The 15,404-nt window shown below is 36.5% G+C and overlaps 1 protein-coding gene across 1 annotated transcript; it reads left to right on the top strand.

Moving 5' to 3' along the window:
• The first annotated feature begins 4,544 nt into the window (after window positions 1-4,544).
• Window positions 4,545-5,474, top strand: LOC141714772 (uncharacterized). The gene has a single exon (XM_074518272.1). It carries the CDS (start codon window positions 4,545-4,547, stop codon window positions 5,472-5,474), a length of 930 nt encoding a protein of 309 aa, XP_074374373.1.
• The last annotated feature ends 9,930 nt before the right edge of the window (window positions 5,475-15,404 follow it).

The raw sequence follows: 15,404 nt of genomic DNA, 5'->3' as shown, positions 1-15,404 counted from the left end.
TGAGATGTGGTAGGATCTTGAGTATACTCTCCCTGCATAGGTGCATCTTCCTTTGACGTAGTCTCCACAGTTTCAATAACATCAGAGTTTAATCCATCAGAGTTTACAGTATCAGGACTTAGACTATCAGGATTTTCTGTATCAGAATTTGAGTCTTCATTTTCAAATCTCAGTTGATCATGGTCAATGAAATCTTCAAGACCAATAATCTTTTTGTCATCAAAAGAGACATTGATAGATTCCATGACCACTTTTGTTCTCAAATTATAGACTCTAAAGGCTTTTGTGGAAAGTGGATATCCAACAAAGATTCCTTCATCAGCTTTTAGATCAAACTTTGATAGCTGTTCAGGATGAGTCTTGAGAACAAAACACTTGCATCCAAATACATGAAAATATTTCAGATTTGGCTCCTTTTTCTTCACCATCTCATATGGTGTTTTTCCATGCTTGTTAATGAGTGTTGTATTTTGAGTAAAACAAGCAGTCTGCACAGCTTCAGCCCAGAAATAGGTTGGAATCTTTGCTTCTTCAAGCATTGTACGTGCAGCTTCAATGAGAGTTCTATTCTTCCTTTCAACAACTCCATTTTGCTGTGGAGTTCCAGGAGCAGAAAATTCCTGCTTTATTCCATGGTTTTTGCAGAACTCTTCCATTATCAAATTCTTGAACTCAGTGCCATTATCACTCCTTAAAACTTTCACAGAATCTTTGACCATTTTATCCAGATGTTTGATATGATCAATCAAGGTTGATGCAGTTTCACTTTTTGTATGCAAGAAATACACCCATATGTATCTGGTGAACTCATCCACTCTGACCAACACATACTTCTTCTTTGCAATAGACATGACATTTACTGGACCAAATAGATCAACATGTATTAGATGATAAGGCTCAAGAATTGATGATTCAGTCTTGCTCTTGAATGAAGATTTTCTTTGTTTAGCTTTCTGACATGAATCATAAAGACCATCAGGAGCAAATACTGTGTTTGACAATCCTCTCACAAGATCTTTCTTGACCAGTTCATTTATATTGTTGAAATTTAAATGAGAGAGTTTCTTATGCCAATTCCAGCTTTCTTCAATTGATGCTCTACTCATCAGACAGATTGCAGAACCATCAGTACTTGTTGAAAGCTTAGCTTCATAAATGTTACCACGCCTGTATCCTTTCAGAACAACTTTGCCTTTAGATTTACTCACAATTTCACAGTGTTCTTCAAAGAAATCAACATGATAACCTCTGTCACAGATTTGACTTATACTCAGTAGGTTATGTTTAAGTCCTGAGACTAGAGCTACTTGTTTAATTATGACACTTCCAAGATTGATATTGCCATATCCCAAAGTTTTTCCAATATTGCCATCTCCATAAGAAACACTTGGGCCAGCTTTCTCCACAAAGTCTGATAGCAGGGCCTTATTTCCAGTCATATGTCCTGAACATCCACTGTCCAGAACTAGAATATTTTTTCTGTTGCCCTGCAATCACAAAGACCACTAATTATTAATTTTAAGGACCCAGACTTGCTTGGATCCTTTGGCCTTATTAAGTTTGTTAACATTTGCAGGGGATTTAGCATCAGAGTTTATGTTAACATTTTTCTTATCAGAACTTACACTATCAGACTTTGAATCAGAATTTACACTACAAGGAACAATGGAAACTTTCTTCAAAGAAGGTTTTATTTGATAATAATCATAGTACAAACTATGATATTCCTTACAAGTATAAATGGAATGCCATAAACTACCACAATGAAAACAAGGATTTTGTGGTTTGTATCTAACAGACTGACTCTTAACTCCTAATTTTGAAGGTAAGGAGTTAATATTCTTATTCTTCCTGCAAAAAGAAGCCAGATGGTTAGAACTTCCACAGTTATGACATGTTTTCCTAGGAGCATCAGGAACAGGTTTATAATCATTGCTTTTATTCACACCTTCCTTTCCATTCCTATTTTTCCTAGGTGATTTTACCTTGTTTGCATTCTTGACATCTTTTAGCTTATGCTTAAGCTGCTTCTTTGTCATTAAGCCTATGTTCACTTCAGCTGTCTTTTCCTGTTTTAGTTTATCAGAAGTTAATTTCTTTGTAACTTCTGATTTTTCATTTTCAGACTTTACAGTTACAAACTTAACAGGTTTTAACTTTGGCTTTTGCTTATCAACAGACTTAATTTCTTCTGTTCCTTTATCTTTCTTATCTTCTCCATAACCTAAGCCCTCTTTCCAGTTTCCACTACTTAGCAAATTTTGAGTTGTTTTGCCAGAGTTAGTCCAAGTCCTGATAATCTCTCTTTCCTTTTCTAACTCAGTTTTTAGAGATTCATTTAATTTTAGCACTTCATTCCTAACATAAAAAGCATCATCTCTATCCTTCTGAGTTTGATGGAACATGACTAACTCTTTTTCTAAGAAATCATTTCTTTTCTTAAATGCAAGATTTTCAGAAGTTAATCTTTCACATGTTAAAGTTTGATCTCTATAACTAACAAACATGGTTTTAAGATATCTTCTCAACTCATTAATATCATCAGTATGAAAAGCATAAGTAGTCTGAGGTACCTTTGTTTCAGCAGCTTTAGAACTGCTCTCAGCACTTTCTTTATCAGCATTTGCCATCAATGCATAGTTTTCCTCACTTTCAGAGTCTCAGGTGTCTGTCCAGCTTTTCTGCTTTGTGACAAGAGCCTTGCCTTTGTCACCCTTTACCTTCTTGCAGTCAGGAGATATGTGGCCTTTCTCACCACAGTTATAGCATTTAACATTGGTGTAATCTCCTCTGTCAGACTTTCCTCCTCTGCCTTCAGATCTTCTGAAATTCTTCTTATCAGAACTTATGCCTTTCCTGGAAAACTTCTTTCCCTTCCTGAACTTCCTGTATGCAATCTTTATGATTCCTTTCACCATAAGAGCACACAGCTTCATCATGTCCTCATCAGCATCAGTCTCAGGCAAGCTTTCAGAATCTGAGTCATCATCACTCTCAGAACTTGATGACTCAGTATCAGACTTTATGAAAAGAGCTTTACCCTTGTCTTTCTTTGAGGAAGCTGCTTTGGGGAATTCTTCTTCAGCCTTAAGAGCAACTGTCCTTGACTTTCCTCCTTTCCTCTTGCTTCTTTGTTCCATCTCCAGCTCATGAGTCTTGAGCATTCCATAGATTTCGTCAAGAGTTGTTTCATCAAGATTGTAGTTGTCTCTTATTGTCGTTGCCTTCAAATCCCAGCATTCAGGAAGAGCTAACAGGAACTTAATGTTTGAATCTTCAAGATAATACTCTTTATCAACCAATGACAAATCATTCAAAAGTTTGACAAATCTATCATATAAATCATTCAATGACTCATTAGTCTTTGAGTCAAAGTGTTCATACTCTTGAGTGAGTATTGTCTTCCTGTTCTTCTTAATTGTGTCAGTTCCCTGACACCTTGTTTCCAGAGCATCCCATATCTCCTTAGCAGTCTTGCAGTTGATTACCCTGTTTGACATTACATTATCAATGGCGCTATGCAGTAAGTGTCGTACCTTAGCATCCTTAGCAATTGATGCTATATCTTCAGTAGTATAATCACTCTTCTCTTTTGGTACGGTCTTTGCTGCTTCACCTGCAACTGCAACAGCAAGCTTGGTTGGTTTGTGAGGGCCTTCCTTGATTCTATCAAGGTATTCTGGATCTGTTGCTTCCAGGAACATGGTCATCCTTACCTTTCATATGGAATATTCAGATGGTCTCAGTATGGAAACTCTGATGGTCTCATACCGACTCTGAATTTGTGTCTTTGGTGATTCCTCAGTTTTGGTAGGCTTAGTTGGAGTTTCTGTGTCCGACATGATTGTGTTTGGATCTTTAACTGTATGTATGTTAACAGATAGGCTCTGATACCAATTGTTAGGTCACACACACACTGTAGAGGGGGTGAATACAGTGTATAGTACACTCAAATCGAACTTTAAGAACTTAAGTAACAGAAAACAAACTTTATTGAAACAATAAACTCTGTTACAGTATGGAACTGTTACCTCTCAGTGATGAACAAATATCACGAGAGCTGCTAGGGTCATAATGAATAATCTTCTCTAATAATGATAACACTTATAGTGTAAACCCTATGTCTGTGTTTATATACTACACAGTTACAAGATAATCGCTAATTGATATGGAATATAATTCTGCTTCCTAAAATATATCAATCAGATATCTTTTATTCCAAGTATTCCATTCTTTACGGAATTCCTTCTTCATGCATATCTCTTCTTATGTTTATCTTGATCTTCTTTCCTTTAATCAGCTACTGTCCTTATCTGATTGTCCTTCAGCACTTAAGTTCTGATATTTATCTTCTGATGATTATCTCCTGATAACATAAGTACTGATATCCTTAAGTCCTGACTTCCAGTATAAGTACTGATCAACAGTTAAGTACTGATTTATCCTGTTCAAGTAAGATCTGAAAGCTAAACATAAAACATATTAGCCATGACATTATCAAATATATCTAATAGAGAGTATTGAGAGAAGGAAGACATGTGCCAATGAAGGTTCATCCGGAGTTGCCTAATATGAGAATGTCATGTCCTGAAGCTGAATGGAGTGCACGTGACAAAGAACTAATAGCACTGGATGAAGGCCTGCAACTTATTTTGGTGGATTCAATGGATGATAATATGAGTCACCAAATTATGGTATGTGAGAGTGCAAAGCATATATGGGAAACCATAGAACTGCTTATGGAAGGAACTGAAGATGTTAGACAGAATCGATTGGATATCTTGACTTCACAATATGAGGCCTTTAAGTCCTTGCCTGGAGAAAGTATTACTCAAGTCTTTAAAAGACTGAACAAGCTGTTAAACGAATTAAGTATTCATGCCAAGACTTATCCTCAGAGAGAAGTCAACAGGAAGTTTATGCTTGTCTTACCTCACCATCTAGAGAACAAGGCTTCATCTGTTCGTGAGCGTGTTGACTTCGAAACCATGACACTTGAGAAGTTGTATGGTAAGCTGAAAACTCATGAAATGGAGCAGGAACAAAGGAAAATTATCTATGGTGGAGGAACAGTTGATAACAATAATACTGAACTACTCAAGACAACTGCTCTTGTAGCTAGTGGAATCAAAGAGCTTGACATTACTGCTGAAAAGCCTAAGTCAAAAGCTGAATCGCTCTTTGAGGCTGAGATGGATGATGGAAACCTCTCTGGGAGTCCAAGTGATTACTACACCACTGAGGAGCTGCAAAGTATGGAAGATCCTACTATGGCCAACTTAGCTGGGATGTTCAGTAACATCAGGTTTAGAAGGAAGCAAGGCTTTAGGGGTTCTGGAAGCAACAACCGAGGTCAGAGGTCAAGTTTATCTTCTGGATCAGGTTACAAGACAGGGATGGTTGATAGAAGCAAGTTCAGATATTATAACTGTGATGAGGTTGGGCACTTTGCCACTGAGTGCAGAAAGTCTTAGCAAGGAAAGGATAAAGGCAAAGCTTATCAGAAGAAAGACTCAGGTAGCTCAAGGAAGTATCCAGTGAAATCTTACATAGCTGAGGGGAAAAGCTGGGATGACACTGATGATGAAGAAGAGCAATATGGAAATCTTGCATTGATGGCAGAATCTTCATCTCAGGTAACATTTCCAACTATTCGTGCTTTACCTCCAGATAACTTGTGTGAGAATGAACACTGCGTCGCCTTCAGGCAGACTGTCCTAGTGTATGGAAATGTTATTTCTCATCATTATCTTAAGGCATGATGCAATTCAAAGGAATGCATTGAGCAACATGATGTCGTAAAAGAAGTGTATAGAAACGTTAGTACTACGCTAAGATGTACTCTGCTTGATGTCAAAGACCTTAAAGTAGAACTAAAGAAAGTTAAAGATGAAAATGATAAGTTAGTTCTAGATAGGGTCAGTGTTGAGAATCTTAAGCAAACCAATAAATATTTAGAGCTTAAGATTACTAAGCACCTTGAGACAGAGGAAGAGCTTAGGAACAAGAATGAAGAATTAGAAACTAAACTGCATGCCTTTACTAATTCTGCAAATCTTGCTAAGAAGCTCATAGCTGATCAAGTAGTAGGTGGAAAGGTTGGGATAGGCTTAGACTACGACGAACTTAGAAAAGCTTCTAAGAAACGAGTAGTTGAAAATGAGCCTGTAGAGAAAGTTGTTAATCCTCCTAGTACACCTCATGTTCTTAAGAAAGCTAAGAAGCCTCTATTTAAGAAAGCTACTGTTGAGCCCTTTGATGAAGATAATCTTTATATTCATCATGAGATGCTTGTTGAGGATCTCGAGCTCTCAAGGAGACAAAAGGCAAAGAAACCTACGTCTGTTGTTAGTGACTCTGATTTATCTTTTGTCGGACTAGGTTTTACTTCCAAGAATAAGAAGAATAGAAGTAGAAATGGCAGGATAGGAAATAATGGCCCTAGGAAGTTATGCAATAATTGTGGTTCTGCTGGTCACCTTACTCATGCTTGTAAAAAGGTTAAAGTAGATAACGTTAAGAATGCTTATGTGCATAACATGCCTAACATGCCTAAAGTTTCTAAGTGTAATAAATCTATTTGCATGCCATGTGTAGTATCTTTCATGCACACTTATCTTGATTCCACACACTCACATACTATATCCCATAATCATGATAAGCATGTTATTAAGTACACTGGTAGATCAAAGACTGTAAGCCCTCCTAAAGCTAGGAAAGTGGCACTTGTCACCAAGCCCAAGAGCAAGTCTGTTGGTGCTTCTGAAAGTGACAAGGAAATAGTCAATGATAAAGCAAAAACTATTAAGCCTGTCAACTCTATGAAAAGAAATGTTATATATTCAAATGCTTCTAAGTCTTCTGGACCCAACGTAGTTTGGGTACCAAAGAAAACTTAATCACTTTTGTTTTCAGGGCATAAAGCAGAAGAAGGTCATGTGGATTCTGGACAGTGGATGTTCAAGGCATATGACTGGAGATAGAGCCCTGCTGTAACGCCCTCTAGACTCGGGGTATAAGTCTGGGGGTTACTAGCTAAATACCAAACCTGTACAATCTGATTAACAATTAATAAAGAAAAGAAATTAAACCCTTTTAACACTAACCAGGATTTTTTAGGTTGAAGTATGAAAACAGGAACCACTAACTACTTTATTATAAACCAATTTAAAATCTCACAAGCTCTCTATATTACAGGCCATTGTCTAATTCATTTTAAACTAAGTTCAACTTTTATTCAAACACACACACTATCTATCGACACTCCACCTGCTCGGGCAACTCAAAGCTTTCTTCCTGGATTGGGATCAACACCTTGGGTATAAGAGGATCCCGAGGCTTGACCCACTTCTTTACCACTCGAGTCCTGATGGGTTTCATATTCCTTCTTAACTGAAAATAATAAGGTGAATAACAACAAAAAGGGGTGAGCCAAAAATTGCTCAACAAGTCCACAAAATATAAACAATGTTAAAGCATTTTAAATGAATCCGTAATCTCGGGTATATCTGCAAAGATATAACCCTCACGAGAATAGAAAGAAGGCCATTACTGGCGAGTAAAAATGAACTAAATTGGACACAAGTTCACATCTATATTCTGCTGATCAGTCAGAATATAATGCAGATCTATATCTCACTATATAGATCCAGTCGGGTACCCAGGCACTACGGCCCATGTCGAGGCACCAGTCATCCCGGTCCTCAGGATTAAGACACACTCAATCCCAAAAATATCATTATCCAGTCCATCGCTTAGCAACCGGAACAATCGGTATGCTTTGATATATTCTAAACACCAGAATATATCAATCTCAATGTATCATCAATGGAATATGAATCAAGAATCCAAAGAAACGGAGAATTCAAGAATCGAAATAAAATATGAACAAAGGAATAGCAAGTGTGTATTAGTGATTAAGAACAAGAATCAAAAGAGTGCAAATGTGATAAGCATTTGAAGAAATGTCACTATTCTGAAAATAGAATAGGGGAAAAAAACTTGCCTTCTGTGCGATTCACTGCAATTAGATCACTTTCGTCAATCACCTTGGACTAATACCAACTCAACTTGCCTGGCTGGCTTAACTTCTGTTAGCAAAATAGACTGGTTAAGTCACTTCGTACTTCAATTGCATCTTGAATCGACTTCACACCGTTCCTAACATCTACCCATGCGCTTATGACCGACTCATGTATTACTTATTAGCAATTAAGACTCAATTAACCACGTAATACACCTAGGCACATAAGCACATAATCATTTTTATAGTTAAAATAATTTTTAGAACCAAAATCGACTCGCTGATTGCTCAACTGATCGTTATCTGACTCGTTTCCCATTTTTCCGGAATTTTTCGGACTCGTCTCGGTACGTATTTTGACTGATAATCAAACAAGTAACAAAATCAACTAATTTTTAGAAGAAATTAAGCTTTGATATTATTTTTAATGAAAAGAATTCGTTTTTCTGAGTCAACAGGCTTTCGTTTTACTCGAATCAGACTAACGATCTAATTATTATCAATTAAACACTGATAATTCTATTTATTATTCACTATAAATAATTATTACTAATTTTTAAAACTCAAAAATAATTTTTAAATCATTATTTAAGAAAAATCATAATTAAAAATGATTTTTCTATAATATTTGGAATTAAAATGAATTTATTATGATTTATTGAAAATTATTTGATTAATTATCAAAATAATTAATCATTTTTAAATAATTAATAAATATTAAATAAATAATAAATAATTAAGAAAATAATTCAATCTGATTTTTAGAAAATAATTCAGAATTATTTATAATATAAATCAATTAAGTAAATAATTAATTAATCAATTTACAAAATAAATAAATCTGATTTTCAAAATTAATAAAATAAAATTAAAATTAAAAATCCAGGAACATATGTCAGAAACCAACCATCTGACAAAACATATCAAAACCGGGTAATCTGAACGGGTCAAACGGGTTGGATTCCGGGTCACCAAGAACACGCCGGAATTTTTCCAGATTCCGGTGAGTTCCCGGAGTTCGGCCAAGCTCCGATCAGCCCCAAATCAACACCGTTTGGTGTTGTTTTTGAGTGATTTCCATTGCAAATCAACACAGCAATCCAACCACTGCCAAAACATCACAGAATAAACCCTGAATCAACTTATCCGGCGAAATCGACATAAACTCCGGCCAAAAATCGAATTTGCAGAATCGTACATGAAATTAAACTTTTAATAGTGCAAATCAAAGCTAAGAACATATGTAATCATAACCCTAACCTTTCAGGAACCACAGATTCACAGAAATCATCGAGTTGTATTTTGAAAATCTGACATAAACCCTAGAAATCGTGAACCACTATACAAACATCGTGTGTTCAATTAAACACCATGAACCGACTGTAAATCATCTAACAAAGCTATATCAATCATCAAAACATCAAAATAACCCTAGAATCAAAAATTCCTAATTCGAGCATAAAACCTAGAAATCGAAAATCAAAATCAAGGCATTAAAACATGAAATTGATGCAAGAAAAAGAAAGAACGGATCAAAACCTTCGATTTGAGTACTTGAATCACACGATTTGATGCTGTAATCAGTGAGAAATCACGGCTTGATTCTTCAACCCGACTCGGTTCTTCCCGACCAGATTTCAGAGAATTTTGTGTATTTTTGCAGATTTTAATGATTTATTAATTATAATTAAATAATAATTAGGCTATTTATAGTAGTAAAAATAATACTCCTAAAAAAATTAAGGGGCTAATTATACATTTAATAAAAATATTTGGCCCTAATTTTTATAATTTTTGAGTATTAAAATTTAATTTATAATTATTTTATATATGCAATATATATGCCAAAATTTCCCAAAAATTATGAATATTGCAAAAATGCAAAGAAATAATATAAATGAAAGTCCTATAATTTTATAAAAATAAAAATGTGATTTTTGTGGGGTTTTTAACACCCAATGGGGCCCGGAAAAGTCATTTTTCATAAAACGAGAAAATTTATAAAATATCTAGATGTTCAGAATAATGCGATTGTAAAAGCCGTTTGATAAAAAATGAGGCCCATTATTTTATTTGAAATACTGGCTTTAAAATCATTGTTTAGGTCGTAAAACGTTTGAAATGAAAGCGATGAATGCCAAATAAAATATCTGAAAAATACCTTAAAAATACAGAAATGACACGAAATGCATATAACAGATAACAGTTAGATTTCAGCAGATAATCACACGTAAATGACATATTAATACACATATTTTATTATAAACATGATAGAATATAATGTAAATTTCTCGGTCGATACATTCTCCCCCCCTTAATAGGATTCTGTCCTCAGAATCTTCTATGAAAATAAATGAGGGTATTTCTCTAACATTTCACTTTCAAGTTCCCAGGTTGATTCTTCAACCATAGGGTTTCTCCACAACACTCGTACAAAATATACAGACTTATTTCTCAACACTTTCTCTCGCCGATCTAAAATTCTTACCGGCTGCTCTATAAAAGACAAATCAGGTTGGATTTCTATCGGCTCATACTCTATTATATGCCTAGAATCAGGATTATATCGCTTAAGCATTGACACGTGAAATATATTGTGAATATGCTGAATATGAGGCGGTAAGGCCAATTCGTACGCAAGTTTTCCCACTTTCTTCAAAATTTCAACGGTCCGACGTATCGTGGCTTCAATTTACCCTTATTGCCAAATCTAGTCAATCCTTTCCATGGCGATATTTTGAGTAATACGTTTTCTCCTTCCTGATAGTCCATATCCTTCCTGGCTTGATCTGCATATTTGCGTTGCCTATTTTGCGCTGCATCGAGTCATTTTCGAATGAGTTCAATCTTTTCTTTTGTCTGTTGAATTAATTCTGGACCCAAAATCGTGTGTTCTCCAACTTCATCCCAATGTATTGGTGATCTGCATTTTCTCCCGTATAGTGCTTCATACGGTGGAATTCCAATGCTGGCGTGATAGCTGTTATTATAAGAAAATTCCACTAAAGGTAAATGCTCATCCCAACTGCCTTCAAAATCGATCGCACAAACTCGTAGCATGTCTTCAATCATTTGGATAGTTCTTTCACTTTGTCCATCAATTTGCGGATGATAGGCGGTACTCATGTTCAATTTAGTTCCAAGACATTCTTGAAATTGTCTCCAAAATCTTGAGTTAAAACGAGGATCTCGATCAGACACGATAGATATTGGAACTCCATGTCGCATCACAATTTCCTTGAGATAAAAATGCACTAACTTGTCGAGTGAAAATCTTTTGTTAATTGGTAGAAAATGTGCCGACTTCGTGAGTCTGTCAATGAATACCCATATTGCATCATGATTTGCCCTAGTCTTCGGTAGTCCTACTACAAAATCCATCGCTAGATGTTCCCATTTCCATTCCGGAATGTCTAACGGTTGTAATAATCCTCTCGAACGTTGATGTTCCGCTTTAACTCGCCGGCATGTGTAGCATTTACTCACCCATTCTACTATTTCCTTTTTCATGTTCGGCCTCCAGAAATTTTCCTTCAGATTGCGATACTTTATTGTGCTCCCTGGATGAATGGAATACTTTGAATTATGCGCATCTTGCAATATTTCTTCTTTTAATTCTACCACGTTAGGGATCCAGATTCTCGACGCAAAGCATAAAATTCCTTCATTATATTTCTGAGTTGTGATCTCTTCTCCCGTTAGGTTGTCATCTTGACTCATTACTTCATCTTGACAGTGGCGAATCTTCTGTAACAACTCCGGTTGGAAAGTCATAGTGTAGATAGCTTCTGCAGATTCATCGGGAATACGAATCTCGATTTCCAATTTATCGAATTCCTTGGCTAATTCTTCACATGAAGTTAACCGATTCAATCTTTCTTTCCTGCTCAGCGCATCTGCTACAACATTTGCTTTCCCTGGATGATAACTGACCGTGACATCGTAATCCTTTATCAATTCCAGCCATCGACGTTGTCGCATGTTCAGCTCCTTCTGTGTAAAGATATATTTCAGACTTTATGATCTGTGTAGATTTCACATTTTTCACCGTAGAGATAATGTCTCCAAAGCTTCAACGCAAATACGTTCGCTGCCAATTCCAGGTCATGCGTAGGATATTTCTGTTCATGAGGTTTAAGTTGTCTCGAAGCATATGCGATGACGTTACCGTGTTGCATCAATACACATCCTAGCCCGCGATACGAAGCGTCGCTGTAAATAACGAAATTCCCTTGCTCGTCTGGCAATACTAGTACTGGTGCGGTTACTAACCGATTCTTCAACTCTTGGAAACTTTCTTCACACTTATCATTCCATATAAACTTCTCACTTTTTCGAGTTAACTTGGTCAGTGGCGTTGCTATTTTCGTAAAATCTTTGACAAATCTTCGATAATACCCGGCCAATCCCAAGAAACTTCGAACTTCTGTCGGTGTCTTTGGTCGTTCCCAATTCAACACAGCTTCAATCTTCGCTGGATCGACTTGGATGCCTTCTCTACTGATAATATGCCCTAGAAATTGTACTTCCCTTAACCAAAATTCACATTTCGAAAATTTCGTGTATAGTTGCTCTTTCCTCAGAATTTCCAAAGCTATCCTCAAGTGTTCCGCATGCTCTTCTTCCGTCTTGGAATAAATCAAGATGTCATCAATGAACACAATCACGAATTTATCCAAATATTTCTTGAATACTATGTTCATCAAATCCATGAATGCAGCTGGCGCATTTGTCAAACCGAATGCCATTACCAAAAACTCGTAATGCCCATATCTCGTATGAAACACAGTCTTTGGAATATCTTCCGCTTTAATCTTCAATTGATGATAGCCTGATCGCAGATCTATCTTTGAAAACCATGCTGCTCCTTTTAGCTGATCGAACAAATCGTCGATTCTCGGTAAAGGATACTTGTTCTTGATAGTGAGTTTATTCAATTCCCGATAGTCGATGCACAGTCGCATGCTGCCGTCCTTCTTCTTTACAAACAACACCGGTGCACCCCATGGGGATACACCAGGTCGTATGATACCTCGGCCTAGAAGATCTTGCAGTTGTGTTGACAATTCCTTCATTTCGACTGGAGCCATTCGATATGGAGCTTTTGAAACTGGTTCTGTGCCTGGTGCTAGATCAATCGTAAATTCAATTTCTCGATCTGGCGGTAACCCTGGAAGCTCGTCTGGAAAGACGTCTGGAAACTCGCATACAACAGGAATGTCTTCTATTATAGGACTTCCTTTTTCAGTATCTAACACGTAAGCTATGTACGCCTCACATCCTTGTCGAAGCAATCATTTAGTCTGCATCACGGTGAGAAATTTCTTCTGCTGTTTTTCGCCTTTGAATATTACCGTTGCATTTTCTGCAGTTCGCAATTTGAATTTCTTATTCGCGCAATCTATCTGAGCATTATGACAAGCTAACCAATCCATTCCCAAAATGACATCGAATTCTCCTAGCTTAAAAGGAATCAAATCTATCGAAAAATGATATCCGGTATTTCTATATCACATGCAGGACATACTCGATCTACTGGAACTTGGTCGTCATTCGCTAATTTTATAATTAACATCTCGCTCAACCATTCGATTTCACAATGTAACTTATTAAGAAATTCTTCAGAAATAAATGAATGAGTAGCTCCAGAATTAATTAATACTTTTGAATTTATGACATTCACCAAAAGCGTACCTGCAATAACACTCAGACTCTGCACTGCTTCTTTTATTGTCATGTTAAAAGTCCTTGCTTTGGGTTGATTAGACGGCGGCGGAGGTAATGCCAACACTCTTGGAATACTGGCTGCCATAGCTGGTCCTTTGCAATTTCTGGCGATATGCCCTTTCTTTCCACACTGGAAACAAGTCATTTCCGTTGTTCTACCTGCTAGACATTCGTTAGAATAATGCCCTTTCTGCTTACACCGATAACACGTTACATCCCTTTTAATACATACAACGGTATGCTTTTGATTACATGTCTTGCAGTACGGCACTGGAATTCTGACCATTCCCTGCTGACTGGAGGTTTGGAAATGATTACCTGCTTTCTGTGGACCTTGTCCTATCCGTTTAAAATTCAAATTTTCCCGGGCTTGGAATCCCGACTTTCTGCTGGAGCGATCTTGGAAACTTCCCTGTCCTTTGTCTTGCTGAGATCTTTCACTTTCCCCTTCAATAATCAAAGCTTTCTAGACTACGGCGGTATACGTTGTCAACTCAAAAACTGCAACTTGGCCACGAATTCATGGTCGTAATCCTTGCTGTAATCTTTGAACTAACTTCTCTTCAGTATCAACCTGTTCTGGGACAAACCTAGCCAACTCAGTAAATTTGGCTTCATACTCTGCCACAGACATATTTCCCTACTTCAGTTCTAAAAACTTAATCTGCATTTGGTTCTTCACATAGCGAGGAAAATGCTTTTCTAAAAACAACTCTTTAAACCTATCCCACGCAATAGCATCTTCACCTTCAAAAGCCTTTTTAGATTCCCACCAATAATTTGCCTCTCCTTTCAATAAATAGCTAGCAAAATCAGTCTTCTGGTCTTCACTTATCTTTACTAGTGCAAACACTTTCTCTATCTCTTTTAACCAGGTGGTAGCTTTAATAGGATCAGTAGACCCTTCAAATTCTGGAGGTTTAACTGACTGAAACTGCTTAAAAGTAACAACAGGTAATACTTGTGGTAATTGAGGCTCAGGACGAGGTGGCTGTTGTAACATTTGTTGTTGTATCTGCTGTTGTTGATGCTGCATCTGTTGATGCATCATTACCATCTGTTGTTGCATCAGATGGAACATTTGGTTCATGGTCTCATTAGTCTGATCTTCGGAATTGCTGTTAGAGGCCTGAGCCCTAGTCTTTCTTTTTGGTGCCATCTTTTTCTGATAATAAAACAGGTGATATTTCTTTAACAATTTAATAAACAATTGACAAGATGTAAGGAAAACAATTTATCCTGTATTAATAACATGGTTTATATAAAGAAGACAGTTGCTGAATGTAAAAACTGGAGATATAAACAGTTAAATAAAATGGTTGTTCTCTTTTTTTTCAACAGGAATTATAATATGGAAAGCTGTAAAATAATAAAGTGAAAGTAAATACTGTAAAACTGTAAAGACTAAAATTTAAATAAAAGAAATTTGAAAAGTTCAGTTTATATATATGTGACACCAGCCTCAGGTGTAAATGCTTGATACAAAAAGTCTCGGGCTACTGGTAATCACTACGGTTACAAGTCACACTACCGCTACAGGTCAAACTACTATTACCAGTTAAACTACTAGTACACACGTACACACTACTCACTAAGTTATACTATGATGCCTCTATATACATCTGTATCCTGGAGTCGCTGTCTCAAACTATCA

Source organism: Apium graveolens, chromosome 3 (assembly GCF_009905375.1).
Source record: "Apium graveolens cultivar Ventura chromosome 3, ASM990537v1, whole genome shotgun sequence".
Classification (NCBI taxonomy): domain Eukaryota; kingdom Viridiplantae; phylum Streptophyta; class Magnoliopsida; order Apiales; family Apiaceae; genus Apium; species Apium graveolens.
The sequence above is the reverse complement of the archived record's forward strand: the minus strand, read 5'-3'. Positions and strand labels throughout refer to the sequence as shown.

Excerpts from the sequence above, each read along its gene's own strand:
- LOC141714772 (XM_074518272.1), top strand. The coding sequence starts at position 4,545 with ATGAAGGTTCATCCGGAGTTGCCTAATATGAGAATGTCATGTCCTGAA.